Raw genomic sequence first — 19,971 nt, 5'->3', positions numbered from 1 at the left:
GCACCCCCCGATACGCATGTGGGCTGCAGCTTGAAATGTATGTTTTAGGTGCATTCGCGCCAGTGTAGATTTGCATGTACTCGAAGCGGTGTGAGCGTTACTTGTCGGTTCTCTGTGTGAAGAACGAATTCACTGAAACATTATTCATAAGCTTTTTAGCTGAAGTCTGGACTATGTGTTAATGAGATTATGGATCATCAATCGCACATAATAAAGCTGGAGACATAAGTTCTACCGGATGGAGGATTTCGGTGCATGGATTTGACCGTATGGCCTTACGATAAGACCAATTCCATTCATTCTAGCTGTGGTCTATCACATTATTGATACTGAACGCCCCGATTATCACCTGCTTCCAGTTCCATGATCATATTTTTTTGGTTCCCGGCACATGATGATCAAAGCATCACCGTGTCCCTCGATGTTTCTATGCCCGGGAGCGTCGACGGGCCCTGTCCTCTTCGCGCACCGTTTCCACCAGGTTCCTAGTTACAAATATTGGCATAACTTAAGACGAAGCCATAACGTCAACAACTTAAAAAGTTCATACATTCCCTATGCTCGCTCTTCTCGTGAGTTATAATTCGAAGCTTCCCCTCCCACCGTCCTTCAATGTCTCGTTTCAAGATAACCTGTTACCGCTCCTTGTACGCCTTTGAGTGTTTGATACAGCTTTGCATGTTTTGTGGCCAGTTTTGCAATCTCCGTAGATCCCGCTAGAAAAGTTCATTGCAAAACACCAAAACACCAAAAGCATAAAACAAATTACAAGCCATGTTTTCAGCAACAGATCTCCTTCAAGGGATATTTGCTGAAAAATGGCAAAGCATGTCAGGAACAAAATTGCGCAGTGCAACTGGAGTATAAAAGGAAGCATACGGCTATTAGGAGCGCCGGACAATTGTGGCAAGGTGGGCGAATCGTCGTTGTTGGTGTCATCATCGTCGTCGTTATCATCGTCAAGTGAACATGTATCTGAGGCGTGGATGCTTTCAGTCCATGTAAAAGTCACCCTTCAAAATTCTCTCCTGAAAGGCATCAGGCTTTGGTCTTTCCGGCTGTCTCGGCGGCTGCTTGACAGAAGAAGCCTGGACAGGAGGCTGCGGCATCTCAGAAACAGATTTCGCCCGGTCGTGAATGGAGCCCCGGGGTGGGGAGGAGGAGGCAAGCGAGAAGGAAGCCCGAGGAGCACCGATGACGGAACTCTCGGCACGAGACCTAAGCTGCTCGGACCAGTTGAAACCTTGCTGGTCTGGGCGCGAAATATAATTGTCAGATGTGGCTCTTGGACTTTTGGTGTTGCTTGCCTGTGTGACAGAAGATGCGAGGCTGGGGCGACGTCCGGCAGACAAAGCTGCCGCAAGGCTCGACGCTTGACTGGGGGAGCCAACAAGCGACGCCTTCCGACCACTTGGGACGGGGCGCCCGTTTTGAGAAGTAGGAGGGGAGGATGGGCTATTACCATTGCCGGGGCTTCCATTTGGGCGAATGTTGCGCATGTTCGAAGTGCCAAAGCTCATTCGTCGAACGAATGGTGTTGTGGGTGCAGTCTTGGAGTACATGTCGTCATCTTCAATGGCACTCTCATCAATAGAATCAGAGTTATTGGAGTTTGTCGACATGCTGCCTCGACGTATGAAAGGGGTGTTTGTGGGCGAAGTGCCCGAAAGACCAAGCGTGGTCACGGAGAGACGTCGACGACTAGTGTCAACTGGACCCGAGGACTGATTTGGAAAGCCATTGCTGTTGGGAACCGAGTTCCCTCGTTGAAAGAGATTGGTCAAGGCGGCCTGGGTGATTGATCCTCGTCTGTTGCGTGTGTACATATCGGCGCTGGTGTTATTGTTGGAGGGTACTGTGTCTGTGGACATGATGGCGACTTAAGAACGACAGCAGTCGTTGGTAGTTATAGTTTTGAAGATGCTGTGATATGGGGAGATATGCGAGGTAATGGCGCCAGAGTGGTTCGAGAATGGCAGCAACAGCGTTTCACGTGAATTGTATGGTGGGTGGTGTTTAGAAAATTGTGGGCTGCCGATAGCGTTTTCTAAGAGGCGAACAATCCTAAAAATGAGAACAAAGAAGCTGCGATAGATCGAGTAAAGGGGGGAAGAAAGAGAAGAAGAAGAAGAAAGAGTTTAGAAAACAGAGATGGGAACGGGGGAACCGAGGGTTGATAAGGCCGGACAGTGATGGGTTGGTGAAGAGGACGAAATGGGGTCAATCAACTCTAAAACAGGGGAGAAGAGACAGCTGGTTAGTGATGAGAGATCGCCGTTGCCGGTTTGGGTAAAAGGCAACCTTTAGGTCAACGTTTGGAGGGGAAATCGGCAGTCAGCGGCAACTTGAGAATCGAGCGAGACCGGCGCAACACCCATGCCCAAGGTGTATATCAACATCAATCAGTGTTAGTCTACCTGAATAGAATCGAGCGAGAGTCGTCCGTCAGTGAAGAGTCAAGAACAGGATCTGAGCCGGACGTAGCATTCAAGAATCGACCGGGGGCCTTTGGTTCGTGGACCAGCTTGGTACCTAGGCAGGCAGGTATGCTCGTTTGTCGAGCTGACGCCGGTACATGCAGTCGCGGCTAGCTTAGCTTCAAGGTTGTTCAGTGATGGGGGGTTTCAGTGACGGATGAGACCTCTACTAGAAAAGGTGGGGCAAAAATGGCTGCAGCGCGTAGATTGAGCCCGGGGGCCGAGTGACGTAGTCGCTGCAGAGTGGAGTATCCCGCCGGAATCGGGGTCAGGGTTGGCCAAGCTGTTCAAGGATGCCTGGGGCAAATCTGCGTCGTGGGGCACTAACCAGCCTACCTACCTAGCCAGCACTGTAATGCTCAAGGGTTCATCGTGGAGGGTGTCTCCTCCCGAAAGAAATGGAGAATGCTCTGGGGTTGAACCCTTGTCTCTCGTCGCTTACCCAGTTCTGAACTTCTCAACATGAGGCTAATGGCTTATCTGGGTCTGGGGTATCTGCCCACAGTCACTACCAATTTTGATATGATCTCTTGGGCTCCCGGGCTCTCACGTAGCTGTCGGAGTCCGTCAGTTGGACTCGAAATTCGTGACTCGGAGATCTTGTTTGTGTAACAGTCGGTCGGATAAGCGGTTCTCTTTTCATCTACCACTGCTGATAGACTGCCGAAGCCCTTCTCGGCAAGATCTGATGGCATCAGAAGTAGAACACAGCGTACCCAAGGGAACTCGCGCAGAGAAGCTGTTGGTAGATTCCCTTGGCAAAAGAACCGAGGAATGATGATCTGTCCTTGTGCAATGTTTCGTTGAGGGAGGGCGGATGCGTTGAGGTACATCGTTGTTTTTTCAGTCAAACACTCTAAGGGACTTTTGAGACAGAGTATTTCCTCGATCGCCCACCCCGGTTCAATATTCTCGTCTGCTAATGATTCATACCAGGCATTTCATTTCGAAGAACGTTACGATGTCGGAAGCTCTCTCGGGCTGGATCAAGCGTTTTGAGCTGCCAGGGCACGCCCCAAAAGGGCAATGAAGCAGAATTGGAAGGGGGGACAGCGTTGTTAGTTTTAACCGCTCCCCTTGATGTAGCCAACGAACTTCTTAGCGTTGGCCTTAGTAGCGTAGGTACTCAGGTAGTAGCAGTTTCACAATTGTGTGTTTTCCTAATTTCAGGTCGAGGGCAAGTGAAAGGTGTATAGCATTTACGAACCTTTCTTATTGTCCAGTCAAGATAACTCAGAAAGAGGAAGCGCTACTTGATCTCCCTTTTTTATCGTCTTGCTTTGATAATTGACTATAGGTAGGATTATCGCAGGTGCTGTCTCGCTAGATTTGGTAAATACTTTCTCCTCGGTTGACGAACGGAAACAAGACCTTTCGCTTCTCTCCTCGACCTAAGGTACTTACCTCGCATAGAAAACCCATGACACCTGGCCCTTTTCTCTTTTTCTAATCAGCATATCCACGTCAACTTTTATACAGGTTCCTTTTTCTTCTGGTGGCCAAGCAACAAGAACAAATTCCATTTTGGGCTTCAACCACTTTGCGTATAGTTTTTACCTCCAGGATCTGGCAATGTGCCCCACTGGTCCCTGTTCCCCACGGCATTTGCGGCTTCACACAGACCACTATTAGCGCCGTTTGGCTGACTACGGTGAAAACGGGTGGAAAGGGACCGCCCCAGTAAGCCAATCTTATCTCGAAAAAGGCGCCTCGTAGGGCACCTTAGAACATCCGTAACGGAAAGCGATCCCAGCGCATCCCGTCTACGTCACAAATGGATACGTAGTGGAATGTTTGCCATTTTGCGGGGTAGCCTCTGTAACGAAAGGCAACAACCAACCGAGACAAACCTTTAAGCGTTTTATCGCAGGGATTGCGACTCTGCCTCACAGGCACATTTCAACAGCGGCAACAGAGATGGTGATGTGACGATTCTGGAGGAGGATCAGAGGTCCCTCTTGGTCTCCCACTTTCGCGCCAGCTTATCTCGACTTTCTGTTACAACACAAAGCACCGACAGACGACCGAGCTAATGAGAACTTGTGATTGGTCGCACACCAACGACCAACTGTGTATGCCCAAACTGAGCATGGTGCCCAGAAACATATTGACAGCCCAGCAAGCGAAACTCTTGGGCGTTGCTAGCTTCTTTGTCATCAGACAGGCCTGTATGCTTACTGCTAGCACAGCAACGCCATCAGTGAAGAGTGGTGGGAAGGGGGATTGAATGTGATGATAAGATACCTACGACGTAACTGTGATGTGCATACGAAACACCATCATCTTCATCAGCTTGCAAGCCCCCCCGCCCAGACCTCTTGAACATGTTGACAGTTTGACTCATGGATCACCTTTGAGATCCCGAGTTCATGTCCAATCCCATTTCAGCTGTTGGCAGCCCATCACACCTCAATTTCCCCCTTGACATGACTCTTGTCAAAACCTTGCACCACACACGGTCTGGTCCATACTTTTAGCGTCGAGCATCTCAGATCAAGTGATGCTCCTGTCTAGTGTTATCTCAAGCTTCAACAGCGATCAGCATCGCTCGGGGAATTGGGTGCCATGAAGCGATGACACACGGTGGGTGGCAGAGTCGTCATCACCATGCCATATCCATATTCCGGCATTCATTAGCAATGCTTGCAGCAACCTTCTCATCTCGTTGGCATCTTGGGGCCATGTTGGTAGGTATGCCTGTCGCTGTTTACAGTACAACGGAGCGTGGACAGCCCATCGTGCTACTTTTTAGAAACATTTGCCGTCCATCTTGTCTTTCCAGCCCTCATGGCCATTTCTTCCTCTGGGAATCGAGAGACGGCGACTGTTAGCCTTTGGATTTTCCCAAATGCCACGTTATTCAGGAGGTCTGAACTCCGACTAAACACGCACGGTTAAGTTCACTGAGGTACGGATACCTTGAAACTAAAAGCAGCGTAACGGGGCCCTGGTCCGCTGTTTAATGTCTTGAGGAAACCTCCAGGTAGCCAATCATGGGCTCATAATGCTACCCCGCGTCCGCCCACATGCTCCCGAGACCGGCTCACGGCATCCTCGGTCGCTGAGGTGCATTGGTGTCCTTGGCTTCGACATCGACAGCCTGTCTGTCTTTTTGAGCTTCTGATCAGAATTCCTAAAATACCTTTACACCCTCTTTGGTGTATTATGTGCTCGATGCTACTCACCCAACACTACCTGGCCAGTGTTGAGTGTCACCACGCTTTTCTCTTGATTAATAACGATCAGTTGGTTTAGACTCATCGAGGATGACCTGTTGCCCCTGGTATATCACTGTCTGGAGTGGCAGTTTTGTGGCTTTGCTGAATTGATAACAGCCATCTACAGACAAAAATTCATGTACGGAATCGCATCGTCTGGAATCCATGACCAGGAATTGGAGGGACGAGGTTGGGTCTTGGCCATCACACCACCAAGAGATTGGCGAACTTGGTAGCGGCCATAGCCACCCCGGCCCACCTGTGGGTGCATAGATAGCGTCAAAGAGGGGATGCAAAGCTAGGAAGTTATCCACGATGTCACAGCTTCCAGCCCACAGCCGAACAATGGGTTTGCTGCACTGTAATACACACTAGCTCAGTGGTAGGTCTGTCCCTAATGATGGTGGGTGGGGGATAACATCGTCAGCGTCAAGCCCACCCATGTTCTTGAAGGTCTGGACCTTGGTGAGCATGTCGATCTGATTCGAGCCATCCAATGGATATCCTGACCAGAAAACACTACATAACAGAATGATTATGTGCTTCACTTACTGGAATCTGCTGTTCCCTCGCCCATTTCTTGTCTCCTCCCCATTCCTCACTCTTTCCTCACCGTTCAATCAAAATCCCCTCCTCTTTGTCTCCTGTCTTTACAGCATACCTACCTAGCTCAACCTTTCATCTTCAAATCGTGTTTGTGTCCATGCTTCTAATCTTCCCATAATTTTCTACTCATCTTCAGTACTCCCCACTCTGTTATTCACCGCTATTGTTTCTGCTCCCACCTTATTTTAACTTGCTCCCCACGCTCCGTGGATTTATTTCGTCCTTCTTCTCACCTTGTCTTCGGCCCTCCCTCGCCTATTACTCGCATCTAATATGACCTGAACTCTGCCGCCGGTCAATCGGCCCGCTCCCCAAGAGTAACACACCTCATCTTTTGTTCCCTTGGCAACATGAATTATGCTCGATTTGCAGTCGACCATCGCTCTGGCGTAGAAACACCACTCCTTTCCAACCAATTTCAGCACCATAATTCGCATTCGTAACTCTTGAGCCATTTTACAACTCACTGGGCAACCCATGAACGAGTACAACGATGTAAGTGGCTGTTGTCATTAACTGATGTAGACCCTCCCGTTTCCTCACGCCTGTGACACAGCCCTTGGTCATCTCAAATGATGGGGCATGAGAAACGCGATATTCCTATCAGAACCTCCATATTATGATGAAGAGAAAAAGGTCAAACTGGTATGACTTTGACTTTGGGGGTGTTGCTGTAAGGGTGACAGCACTCACAAATTGCAGATCCTCTCGGAACGAGCTACACGTAGCAACTTACTACCCGACATGGATACCCGACATGGACTTGGAGGATATATGGAGGGTAGAATTTGTGTTTGCAGGTTGGGTTTAGCACGGAGGTTAACCGTTTGTAAATAGGGACTCCGCTGATCCCTCATGGAAGCGAATCCTGTAGAGCCATCAAGGCTCCAAGACAAGCAATGAGAAGATCTTTCCAAGCCAGTGCTCTCACTCGATGAACTGCAATGCAAGCAACTTGATGCACCAAAATTTAACAAAATGACATGAGTTGCAACTGCAAGTGCTACAGATTGGAAATAGACTCATTTTTGGGAAGCCGTGATAGTGATCTTATTGTGATCGTCTTTCATAACGCATAAGGTAGTTAAGCATATAATTGTCATTGCATGTCTATGAAACTAATATGGAGACTAGCAAAATGTACAAGTCGAATACTCAACATTTGACTGTGGTCCTTAGTGCGTTTGAAGGCTGATAGATGGAGACAGATGGCTGAAGCTTTCTGTTTGTCACTTGCTGTTGGAGCTTCATGGAAGACAGACTTGGCCAGTTTCTGTCTTCACACAAGAGACTCGACGCTTATACCATGCCTGATTCAAGAACATCGATACTCTTATGCCAAGCAATATATGTCCGTGTATGCGAACTGCTCTAACATTATGATTACTTCAATCTGCTACTGTGCTGCGGCGTTACTACATAAACCATTCAACGTATTTGCATCTCGGTGTCGCCAAAAGGAGTCGCCATGTCTGGTACCGCTCAATACCGAGTTCTGTCATCACATATAATCTTTCCTCGCAACCTCGTAATAAGTAGGGCTTGATTTACTGCGATTTTACACAGCCTGTGTTCTTCTTTGACCACACAACCCGCAGACCCCACAATCGCCAGAATTGCGATACTGTGTAGTTTTGCACGCGTCGCTTGAACACTGCCACGAGCCTGTGCCTGAGGGATCCAATACATTTGCACACATTGCACATGTAAGTGATAAACCAGAATTGTTGTAGGAGCACATGGAACAAGTTCCGCCAGAGCGTGCCTGGTTGCTTGTCGACTCGACTGGCTGAGCTGAACCTCGAGGGGGCGAAACTCGGGACCCGTTCGTGGCTGTTGCATTGGCTATCGATGCCGTTGGTATCTTGAGCTGTTTAGCTCCTCTGGCAGGTTCTGCCTTGACAGTACTAGCAGGTGCTGCTGTTGGCGGTGATTGTTTGTTGAAAACCTGAGGCCTAGGTTCTTGAGGTGGTTCTGTAACTTGCGGCTCAGGCGACTCCCGTTTGATGCTCCTAATCAATCTTTGAAGCTCTCGACACTCATCCTCGGCCCCAGGATCATCTCCATCCTCATCTTCACAGACTTTGACCATGCCGTGGCCTTGTCCATCAAGTAGTCTCTTACCATTCACATCGACAGCATCCTTAGAATCTTCTCCAGGCTGCTCCTCAAATTCGCTGCCACTCCCGGAATCTGTCTCGTCATTATCTTTGAGAGTCTCGAGCTCTGTCTTTTGCTTTTCGAAGCGAGCGAGTGCCGCCGCCGCCCGGAGCTCGCGTCCTCTCATGCTTCCAGCAACCCGAGGTTTTGCTTGAATCTTCCTGCCACTCTCCAACTTGACCTTTTCTTCTTCATCGGCACCGAGAGCGACCCCATTCTTGCCAAACTTCTTCAAGATTCGCCTTTCTTTTCGTTCTTGGTAGGACAGTTGTGGCTTGACCCGTCTCTTGCGACGTGATCTGTAAGTACCTCCGCAAAGATGCTCTGGTAGAACCTCATCAGCCAGCACGCTATTCTTTTCCCATTCACCAGTGGCAAGGTTAGCACCCCTTCCCCAGAGGCCGTCTCCGGTATAGTTTTTGGACCAAAGTTCGTGCATCCGAGAAGCGTACAAGTTTCGAACGGTCCAGAATGCTCTTGAATGATTCATTTGCTTGCAATGTGCCAGCTCATGCATCATGACCATCTGCACATAGTTGAATGGTAACCAGCGGCCAGTACTAGGTGACTTTAGCACGAGTTGAACGACTTCGCCTGCATTAAAATTCCGCCCAACGAATTCACGATTTGGCTCGTACTCCTCTAGCGAAGTAACGTACAGGTGGTTTTCTCGCATAATGGGACCTGATAACCGCAAATATCAATACCGTGTTACTGCTCAAGGAAATCATCAACTCACGACATTGTGCTGCTATTCTCTCAAGAAAGTCCTGAGCTATCTCTTTGTCTGGGCCCTCTAAAGGCTTGATGAAGACAACATGGGGATTCGGTTGCGATTGCTTTTCATTCAGCCGTTGGTACCCAGCAACCATGTTGCTTCGAAGTCAAGGGTATTGGATGGATTGTTTACAAATATGAGCACGTATTTCAGTTCTGAATCGCCCTGAAAAATTATGTACCAGGTACCTGAAACCCAAAACTGAAGTTGAATGACGCACGGCAGGGAATCCACAACTGCCTGAGAGTCGCGTAAAGTACCTTACAAAACTCACGCGACGCCACGTGACTGGCATGATCAAATCCTCGACGACTCTACCTACGTACCCAGGGGAGAAAAGAAAACCCAGGACTTCGATCCTAAATGACAAAAATATCTAGGTAACTTGGCATACCTAAATTTAGTATGAGTTTAGGATACCCTTTGCTTATTTTATTTCGAATCAAGGTCCGACAAGGCCACTCAAACAAAATCAGTGAATTGTCTTGGTCTTGCATAACAACAATGTTCCGAGTTTCATTACAACTTGAAGAATCTTGCGCTATGGGAAACAACTAAGTATTTATAGCTCACCCTCTGTCGTTCCCTTCTTCTCATCCTTGATACTGTGTGCACTATCCGCTTCCTGCTCAGGCTTGCCACTTTCCTGACCTGAAAGTACATTGTGCTTCTCTTCCGGTTCCTGAACCTGAGGATTCATCTGGTTAGTGAATATCCTGTTCCTAAAAGAATCGCCCTTACCTTGACAGTTGTTTCAGATGAGACATGTCGTTCATCGGACTCTTTCTGTCCAGCTTTGAGTTTCTCCTGGTAACCAAATTAGTAAAAAGGGGCGTAATATCACTGGACTGCCATCCAGTCTGGACTTCTGTGATAATACTGACTTTTAACTCTTGACGACGTTCCTTTTCTTTGCGGAGCCCCTCTGCGCCCATCATCCGGACATGTTCCCATGACGGGATTCCTAGGCTTTTCAATATCCATGGCTTATATACATAGGGCATTGTCGATGGATGAGATGAAACAAGACGAGTAGATGATTTGAAGTCCACGATCCACGCCGGGGGTATTTTCTTAATGCTAGAGAGCAAAAGTATTATGTATTCTGTGTGCACAGGCTGTCAAGCGGGGTTCTCTCGTTCGCCGACGGCTTGAGGTCACCTCCTCGTTAACACCAGCACCTGGCAAACACTGCAGTCTGAAATGATAAAGAGGCCTGCCTGCCTGCCTTACTTTATATATTTAAATGCAATATTGCTGACCTCATGTAAAACCACGAGTCACGTGACGTGAATCACCGAAGCCGCCATGATATTATTTTGTTTCTTATAAATAGTTTCCATTATGATCCTGACTCTCTCCTTTATTTATTCTTCTTCTTCTTCAACTCACTCCTCCGGTATTCGCAGACGCCGCTCTCTCCCCGCTCTATTGTTTCTGAGTTGCCTATTGTTCGCAGCGGTATTCTCTAACAATATCACTAAGACATTTCTCTTTTTCAACTCTCCTTCGTCGACAATATCTCGCACTTTGCACATATCAAGTTGGCAACTCAATAGGAAACACGCAACTGAGCTATACGTTTTCGACTTAAACTTCAACGCATCTCGGTGATTGATCTCGATCATGGATGACGACACACAAGACTGGGCATTCAGTGACTCGGGACTGGCCTACAACACTGGGAAGCCGGGCCGGGACAAGTTCAAGATTATACGAGTGAAACCGACTAGCGAGAAAAGTCTAAGCTCAAAAGCTAAAGTCAGTTTTGCGAATATGGATACAGAGTTGACCAAAACCGACTTCACTGAACAAGAAAATGATTGGGACATCAAGACAACGCCTACGTAAGAGTTAATGAGTTTTCATATGTGTGGTTGCTAACTCATACTAATAGCACGGAACTTGTCTTACTTGTTGGCGAATGCATGGCTGAGCGGGACGATGAACTCCTCTCAGCGGAATACCGCAACAATACTCCTCGTACGATGAATGTTGCATCTTTTGACAGTAAGAGACATGCATATCTGAATACGAGAGACTCTGGTCTCATTGTGAGATTACTCGGAGACAATGCGGAAAGAAGACGATTCTTTACTCTCGAAGATCGACAGGATGGCCTTTGCAACTTGAGACCACTTGCTTCAGTCAAAACAAACGGGGCTTACAAAAAGGTTTACTGGTATTCTGAGTTCTTTGTCGGCGACCGACAAACTAGAAGAGAGGATCAAGCGGCGAACATCAAGCGAACCATCGCAAAGTATGTCAGCGACACTATAGAAAATCTAGATGTGCCTGTGCGTCCAAGGGCTTCCCAGTTATCGGAAGATGAGCGCACATGCTCCTCTATCGATCCAGCGTCTTCGTTACAGTCTTTATGTATGTCGGCGATGGCAATGTATGAAGAAACTGGCTCGATCGATGACCTGGAGGGACTCTTCACAGCTTCACAGATTGCAAGAGGCTCTTCGGACCCATGTGCCGTGTTGGATGAGAAGAAACATTACCTTTGGGAGTGTATCCGACAGCTTGGGCAAGGCGACATGACACGTCGAGGGGCCCGCCGGCTGCTTGAGGCCTATAAAGTGAGTTCTTCTCTGTGACGCTTTCCAGTGTCCCCCGATCTAACTGTCAGTAGAAGTTATGGCCACATGCAATAAACTCCGTCGCCGAGAGAATCTTGACTACGGATTCCATCGTCCAACTCAACGATGGCCTATGTATGGGGGCTCTCTGGCATCTAACCGAAGTCTTGCCCGATGCATTATATCGCCCATTAATCTTCCAGTTTTGTGAGACGGCTTCCAGGATGACATTCGATGATGACAGATCGCTACAAGCAGCCATCCTCGACGCATATGAAATGACAGAAGGAATGATGGGCAGTCCATTCCCCACAGTCCATAAGGTGTTGCCATTAAGCGCAGAAACAACACTCTACCTGGCTTCAGCTAGAGTGTCATACGACGATCTCATTCTAAAGTCACTCGATAAAACGATTCAGAGTCTTCATCTCGACTGTCCAACGAACGAACAGGACACACCAATCGACTCTGCCACACTGATTGCCACCCTTGCAGAGACATCAGATGTTCACCTGGCAAGCGAGTTGGTCAAACTCAAGATTCAAGCAGACGCAATGAAAATGGTAGCGCCATTGCGTTCCTGGCGTAAATACATTTCCAAGGACAAAGACATTCATGCTGCTATCGTGAACAAGTTCACTAAAGAGTCTTCCGGCACCATTTGAATGCCGAAGCACCGTCCAGTAGGGACGAAAAGTCTAGTGGGCGTTGGGAAATTTGGCATTGCGGCATTAGTTGTTGTTTTGGGGGATAGTCTATGCATGACATAGATAGCTTAGGAGTCTAGCTAGGCTGAGAATTGGTAGCTATATTCATTTAATCAAGTTTTGCAGTCTGTTTGCATCTACCTACACACTTCTACTGGCCACCAATTGGGTTCCCGATGATAAGGTTAACTTCTTTTCCGTGCTGGTGGCCGACTATTTTGAGACCAAACGACCTACAATCCTAAACTTTCCATAGCAATTTCAGAGCTCTAATCCTCTGAATCGGAGTCCTCAGTGGATTCCTCGGTTTCGTCGGTAACTGGGTCGTATCGTCCATCGGCGATAATGTACAAGCCATGTCGATGACCGTATATGATTTTCTGTGGTTCATCATCGGGCCAGTCTTCTTTTGAAGTCGACTTTTCTCTTCTATATGCCTCCTCGAGGTGTGCAGGCTTCACCCACATTATCCGGCTTTTGTCGAGTGTGTCCGAATCGGCCTTCCAGCTTTGGTCAGGGATACGTTTGTTGGCCTGGACAGGGATTTTGGTTTCCCATGCCGAGAAAATGGCGTCAACCTCCGGGTCCTGGGGAAACCAGGGTCGGATTCGCTTAGAGGCACGCTGTTTTTGCGTCAGGCGTTTCAGAGCCTCAGCTCGCCGCAGGCCCCGGCATGTGACTGACAGGGAATGGCCATTACGCTGTGTCGATGGAAGGCGTGCAACCAGGTCACAACCCTGCTTGTACTTGGAAATAATGTCTTTGACGCCCTGTGAGACAGGATATTTGGTATCAAAACCACCACCAAACTTGGTTGTGCGGTGGAATGATGCTTGTGTAATGGAGTCCACATCGCCCCAAGCAATATTATCATCACTTTCGATATCGTAGAAGTCGCGCTCCCATACGAAGCCTGCTAACTCTTCGGCATCCAGATGATAGGACCCTAATCCAATAAATGCCATCATTTCGTCGATGATGGGTTCTCTCATGTGCTACACGGGAGCAACGCTCATGTCGGTGTAAGGGTGGGTAATAATAGCCCAGCGGCGATTTGCTTCGTTACGGGCCCAGGGAGCCAAGGCTATGGCGCCCGAGTTCTCATCAACATCGCAGCCTTCATATTGCAGTAGCTTCTCCATGTTGGCGATAAACAGGCAAGATTCAGGATAGGCCCGGCTGTTGTCTCTGTGTATCCACGCTGGCACCACAGTCAGTATTGCGACACCAGAAGGTAGAATGAGGTACTGACATCAATGGCAAACAAAAATCAAGGTTATTGACGATGAATAATTGAGGAATAGGTTTTTAAATAAAGATTTATAAATTGAATGCTCGTTAAATACATGAATAGACAGGACTCTTGGCACGTGACCAGCTTTTTAGTGGATCCTGTCGCTGCCAGGTATTGGCACGTGACCGACCTTCCAAGATGCAGTGAAATGTTTACTTTATAGATCCAGTCTACGGAAACAAACCATTTCCTCATTTAAACTGATCACCAAGATAAGTCTGCCGGAGGCTCAACACTGAACATCTTTCCGTACTATAATATTCCCCTTGGACTGCAAACTATTGCCTGAGCGTGCATAGATATCTTGCACTACCTCTAAGACGTCTCCTCGCGCGTCGATCGTCGACATGAATAAAAAGAACAGCGACAAGCTTACTCGCGCCAAGAAATCAGAGCAGAAAACCTCAGGTCAGTTTCCTAGATAGACAATGATCGCCTAGGGTTCTCGTATAATGTGCTAACTTTGAAAGTTTAGTTCCTGGTTTACTGCCTAAGGACGTTGAAGACTGTCTTGGCAGATTTCTTGCTGTTGTGAAGGCAGCGAATTCTACCGATGAAGACAAGAAGCGTGCTCGGGATGCATTTCTATGCAGTGTCGATGCCTAGGGGGACGACTTGCATTTAGAACGATGTGCCCAGGCCACAATGAACCAAATGCCGAGATTGCCAGAAGGAATGACAAAGAAATGCCATGAATGGTTCACGGAGGTTTATAGGCTCGCCAAACAGGAATTGTCTGAGCCTCAGGGGTCAGAGGAGTTGATTCAGATGGTTCAGAGCCTTGAGTTTGAGAGAAATTAGGCTAAATAATTCAGTTCAAGATACCATATTCCCTTGGTTTCACTCTGAGCCTCCAATGTTCGTCTGTATAAGTAATAAGCAAAGGCCCCTTCGATTTCCAACTTATTAATATTAAATCTGGTGATTCGTCATCCGTAGAGAGATATTCTCAAGATTAAAGAGCGTTTTGCGAAGAAGATAGTAACTACATAGGAGTTCACAGTAAATGGGAGGTCTATGGTTGTTAAAATTACATTTCTTCATACTCTTTAAGGTAAAAGTGATAGCAAGGCATTACTAGAAGGGTTATAAAACCTTCTTAGGATGAGGATGAAACGCGAATCTACCGCTCTACAAGACACTGATGCTAACAAGCTGTCCTCCTAGCGAGGCAAATGCCTCTGCCTGGCTTGACCCCATAGTCTTCTTGCTGTAGCTCTTCTTCTTGAAGCTATCTTCAGTGCCAAAATAGAGAATTTTCTTCTAACAAAGGAGGTTTTCTTTAATCATCATGGGGGGGATGCCAGGGGCCTCCTTAATCGGAGTGCAGCCGAATCCGTCGCCTACTGCTCTAGAAGGACTGTTTTCTGGCTGATCTGATTGCCTGGAGATCGGTCAGTCAGATCGATACTTTGGCCTCTGTCTCTTGCCTTAGTTTGTGAATAGCTTCGCTTTTGGGAAAGACTCTGTAGACATCTGACAGGTCAATGGCTGAAGAGTAGATTCCTTAGTGAATCTTAAACACTTCACTTTAAAGAGGCAAAGCCGGAAGATGCCCTTCTCATTACGTTCTAAAGTCACTCTTCATTTACGGCTTAGACTAATCAGAAGGCAAAATGGAAGAGCCGCATGATATCTTCCCCCTTTCTCAAAGATTAGTTAGGTTACATTGGAAATGCATTGGTCAAACAGTTCAATCAATCAAGCAACGATCCATTCCTCCACTTGCCCGATTACATTCTTCATTGACTCACCTTCACGACGGTATTGGTTTTACAAGCATCCAAGCCAAGGCCATCAGCATCCGATGAACAGCGAGACTATTCAGATATAATTACAATTATGCATGCGTTTATATGTGCTACAGCTCGGGTCACTGCGGATCATGGGCTAGAAATCACATGTTTAGACTGCAGACATCGTTGCCTGATTGGGTATCCAGCTGATAAGCATCATGTTCCGGTACATGTTCTTAAGTCAAGGTTAATCAAGGCCAACATTAGATGGGTCCCTGTGAGTGTTGTGCCAGGCTGACACTGTTGCTTGTGGAGAGAAATTCCGTCAAATATCCAGCATCAACTCACTGGCAACAGTATATACTTAGAACTCATCGGAACGAAATACAAACCGGGGCCGACCTCATGGAGTTTCTTACCCTACCCAGGAACTCGTTGCCAACACCAGCCTTTATTTATTCTGTTCGAATACATATAGCTAATAACCGCCACTATTCATCAATAGTTCTATTCTTTTGTCTACAATGTGGTTCGTCGTAGCCAGAAGTCCAAGAAAGAGAAAATACCATGTTGCCTCGTTCTCAAGTCCTCACGCAAGCAAATAAGTCGAAAGTTACAGCAAGCCTCGTCTCTCACGCTGAGTGAAAGAAACATCACTTCTCTGGCCCTTCAATTCTTGTTCAGAACCACCATCTTCTGTTTGTGTCCCCACTGACTTTGAAGGTTCTGGTGGCCCCTTTTCTGCTTTCGTTTGTTCGAATAGTTCCAGCAATGCCAACTCATCTGGCAACGGACTGTTGAACAAATGCGTGCTTCGACACAGCTGCTTATACTCAGCAATATCATGCATACTGTTTTCCAGAATCCTTTGCCACGGTGTTTTCAGGTCGCTGGCAAAAAGAGGATGCCGTACCACCCAGAAGAGCACAGCATCAAGGATGCTTGCCATAGCTAGCCTCATGGGCACCATCAGCTTCTGAGGCTGTCCCCGAACGATGATATCCAACGCCCTCTGATAGTGCCATGAGAATTGGACCCATTTGGAGCAGTCTAGCTTTTGAGAGATATGGTCTCTACGTATTAGAGCGCCAAGTTCACTGGAAGTATTCTCGACCACGCGAAGAAGATGGCATGTCATTTTCGCCATGCGTAAGTGGACAGCAGTGGTATACGCCAAGACACAACAAGGAATATGCGCAGCATTCCAGGGATTTTGGGTATCGGTGTCGCAAATCTCAACTTCTGTTTCATGTATCAGTTCCTGTCTCCTTTGATTCAGATAGAGCTCGACACGTACTATCAGTATATATAAAACGTAAGCAATGAGCGACAGTCTCGGGAGCGAAGCCCACAGTCACCACAACTGGTGTCCCATCCTGAAGTTGTCAGTTCGAATAATTACAAGCTGGACGGAAGACAAGATACTTACCACATTGGGTGGTGGCAGGTTATCGCGGAACCAGCCTGACTGGGGTACCACAATGTTGCGATGGACTCGAAAGCTTAAGTTCCCCGACCGTACCACCACATCAGCACCAAAGGGGCAATTCCATAGACTAAAGGCGGTCAGTTGATAGTACTGGGTGGACACAGAGAAGGATCAGCTCACTTTGAAGTCGCTCGTGGTGCCGCAGCCTCAAAAATATGGCGAGATGAGGAAGACGTGATGGAGGAAGGTGATGTTGATCCGGGTCCAAGCGCACCCGATACTGTATCGTCTATGGATCTCTTTTTGCCAGGAGAAAGCGAGGAGGCCCTCGACATACTGACAGTAGGTGTTTTGACCGGCGACCATGGTGCTTGAGGCTCAGGCAGAGGCGGAAACATTCCCGCTGTAGGATTGACCCGGGGCTTTTTTGCTGGAGCCCATGGGTTACTTTTGGGAGGCGAGGCTGGTCGAAGGGAGGGTGCTGCATCTGTCTCTGACTTGCGTGACGGATAAAGAATCGGAACTGATGGTTTGTTCCTTCGCCGCCCATCTATGGAGGCATGCTCCATGACGACTATTTGGTAATAAAAAGAGAGAGAAATCCAGAATGTATGGATTATAATGCTCTGCGGGTGTGGACAGAGGACTTTTCAGCTGAAAGCAAGTGAGCGCATGGGAGAGCGCACCAACTGTGCGAAAGACACACTCCAAGGATGCACAATAACACTTTTGTGTGAGGTCCGAGTCGCACGGAACTCAGAGCAGGACTGGATCAAGGCGCTGAAATATGAATCACAAACAGTTTTCGCCTGGCTGTGAGGACCGCCAACAGCTGCCAGCCGTCTGTCAAGCCCCCGTCATATTGTGATTCGCCCTTGAACGGATACCTGCTGCACTGGCGTACTGTTTGTGCAAGATAAAACAAGGCCTCGGTTTTATTTCTAGAAAACTCTTAGGCGTTTGGTTCTTATGCGTTTTACATTTGATGATCTGAGGCACTAAATGACTAATGTAAGAAGGAACCCGACCGAACACTGAACTTCTTTATAGATACCTATCTATCCACCCGTGACATCCATGAAACATGTTAGTTTATATACCTAACTTACCGCAGATAGTTCACGGAAGAATAAACAGCGCTATATAGGAAGCACGTAGTCTCATTTCAACAGACAACTGTGCCCAACCATGTATGGAAAAGCCGCTCAAGAGGTCGTAGCTTTTCAAAACTGATATATGCCGCTTAGGTGTTTATCTATATCTATCTAGATTCCTGTTGCGAAAAATTCCATTTGAAGGCCCGCGTTTTCATAAACAGAGGAGCATGTTACCTGTGGTTTCCGCCAGTTACCGAGCAGTTGCTGCACACCTGTTCTTGCCAACTTGCCATCCAACCAAACGCAGATGTATTCTCTCACACAAACTTCTTCATTTTCTACTTCTAAGCACTTTTCGAGATTGTTATACTCCTCGCATTTTGGCACAACTCGTTACCTCTTCTCTATTTGAGCCTCAACGTATGCCCTCGGATGCGAAAGCATCATTCATCCGGCACATGATGCCTAGTCGACAACCCTTGATTGGCTTTGGCCCCCTTCTTCAAGGACAGAATACTATGCACTCTTCGGTGCCAACTCCGTCGCTGAGCTCCAAGATCTACAACGCAGTGACATCGCCGTTCCAAAAGCTCAAGTTGCTTTTCCCAAGAGTGTCTGGAACATTAGACATGAACTTCACAACACAAGATGGTTTGTCTCGTTCTATCTTCCACACCCTTCTATGCTAAATTACTATCGTAGGACATCAACTGTTACATCTGAAAGCTGAATTTGGTGGACCAGGCAAAGAGTTTGATACGACAAACTGCGCTACTACCACATTCCACAAGTTCAATAAACTTCCCATTGAGCTGCGAACAATGATATGGAGATTGTCTTTCAGAAAGCCAAGGATCTTTAGATTGGATCGCAGTCCTGAGGATGCGGAAATTGATTGCACTCGAATCATATTTCCTCACAAACCTCCAGCTTCTGCGCAAGCGTGTCGCGAATCTCAGGCTCTTTTCAAAGGTGAAGCCAGGCAGTTATTCGGAGTGAACAGCGGCATTTACAAAAGTCTTTGGTTTCTACCATCCACGGACATCGTCTATTGGGACCAGGAAATGGTATGGGAGTATTCACTGCCTGGTCCGGGTGAATTCTACGACGTTTGGAATGTTGCAGTGAAATGGCCGGATATAGAAGAGTCCGACGTCAAACTAGATCGGCTGCTCCAAGATGTTCGAGAGATGTTTCCCGACATTAAGAAACTCATGTTCGTTATGAGACACCAGCCCCTTCTCGATACTGATATCAGTTTCTTCCAAGTCAAAGACGATGACGAGATGCACATTATATGGCATGGAGGATGGAGCTCATGGGGTGGCATAAGGCGAGATATTCATGAGTATTGGCCAGAGTGTGAACACGAGGGTCATACTGCGGTACCAATGATGGAGGCTGTTGAGGTGATGCCTGTTCGTGATGGAACTCAGATCCCTTGAACCTTTGCTGGAGTAAGTGCAGGAGTAAGACAAGGGCTTAGAAACCGGCACTCGCAGAGAGAAATACGGTACCGAACCATTTCCCTGTTAATGTGATATAAGAGAGCTTTTTAGTGTTTACATGAGAGAATACTCAAGTTCTTCTTATTCATTACATCTTGGGGATTTGCCAGTATTATAGAAGCATATGCTCTACAGCTAGCGTTAATGTGAAGCAATGAAATCTCTATCCTAAGATATCGCAAAATAGCCTGAACATACCCAAGTCTATCTGTCTTTCTGTTGAGGCTCACTTTGTTTGCCAGGGATTCGGAGGGCGAACTGTCTACAATTGAGCTAGGAATAGCGGATTCAGATAATGGTGCTTCTCTAAAAATTCCAAGCTCTTCTTCATCAATGTCTTTGATAGAGGGCTTGGATTTCGGCCTTCTCCAAGTTA

At 47.4% G+C, this 19,971-nt stretch overlaps 6 protein-coding genes across 6 annotated transcripts; 2 read left to right on the top strand and 4 right to left on the bottom strand.

Moving 5' to 3' along the window:
- Window positions 1–992: 992 nt before the first annotated feature.
- Window positions 993–1,871, bottom strand: FTJAE_267 (uncharacterized protein; the record flags this gene model as incomplete). The annotated part of the gene is made up of 1 exon (XM_037348887.1): window positions 993–1,871. One exon carries the CDS (start codon window positions 1,869–1,871, stop codon window positions 993–995), a length of 879 nt encoding a protein of 292 aa, XP_037212615.1.
- A 5,988-nt stretch (window positions 1,872–7,859) lies between these two features.
- On the bottom strand, window positions 7,860–9,333 carry FTJAE_266 (DNA damage response wss1; the record flags this gene model as incomplete). Its single annotated transcript, XM_037348876.1, has 2 exons — window positions 7,860–9,145; window positions 9,201–9,333. The coding sequence occupies 2 exons, from the start codon at window positions 9,331–9,333 to the stop codon at window positions 7,860–7,862; spliced, it is 1,419 nt and encodes a 472-aa protein (XP_037212614.1).
- A 1,532-nt stretch (window positions 9,334–10,865) lies between these two features.
- On the top strand, window positions 10,866–12,489 carry FTJAE_265 (uncharacterized protein; the record flags this gene model as incomplete). The annotated part of the gene is made up of 3 exons (XM_037348865.1): window positions 10,866–11,086; window positions 11,137–11,824; window positions 11,881–12,489. 3 exons carry the CDS (start codon window positions 10,866–10,868, stop codon window positions 12,487–12,489), a joined length of 1,518 nt encoding a protein of 505 aa, XP_037212613.1.
- A 311-nt stretch (window positions 12,490–12,800) lies between these two features.
- On the bottom strand, window positions 12,801–13,523 carry FTJAE_264 (uncharacterized protein; the record flags this gene model as incomplete). Its single annotated transcript, XM_037348854.1, has 1 exon — window positions 12,801–13,523. One exon carries the CDS (start codon window positions 13,521–13,523, stop codon window positions 12,801–12,803), a length of 723 nt encoding a protein of 240 aa, XP_037212612.1.
- Window positions 13,524–16,174: 2,651 nt separating this feature from the next.
- FTJAE_263 (uncharacterized protein) lies at window positions 16,175–17,559 on the bottom strand (the record flags this gene model as incomplete). Its single annotated transcript, XM_037348843.1, has 4 exons — window positions 16,175–16,803; window positions 16,859–16,937; window positions 16,991–17,117; window positions 17,171–17,559. 4 exons carry the CDS (start codon window positions 17,557–17,559, stop codon window positions 16,175–16,177), a joined length of 1,224 nt encoding a protein of 407 aa, XP_037212611.1.
- Window positions 17,560–18,605: 1,046 nt separating this feature from the next.
- On the top strand, window positions 18,606–19,532 carry FTJAE_262 (uncharacterized protein; the record flags this gene model as incomplete). Its single annotated transcript, XM_037348833.1, has 2 exons — window positions 18,606–18,738; window positions 18,790–19,532. 2 exons carry the CDS (start codon window positions 18,606–18,608, stop codon window positions 19,530–19,532), a joined length of 876 nt encoding a protein of 291 aa, XP_037212610.1.
- Window positions 19,533–19,971: the final 439 nt, after the last annotated feature.

This window comes from Fusarium tjaetaba, assembly GCF_013396195.1.
Source record: "Fusarium tjaetaba strain NRRL 66243 chromosome Unknown NRRL66243_c0000010, whole genome shotgun sequence".
Taxonomy (NCBI): Eukaryota; Fungi; Ascomycota; class Sordariomycetes; order Hypocreales; family Nectriaceae; genus Fusarium; species Fusarium tjaetaba.
Note: the sequence above shows the minus strand (reverse complement) of the source record. Positions and strands in the feature narration are given on the sequence as shown.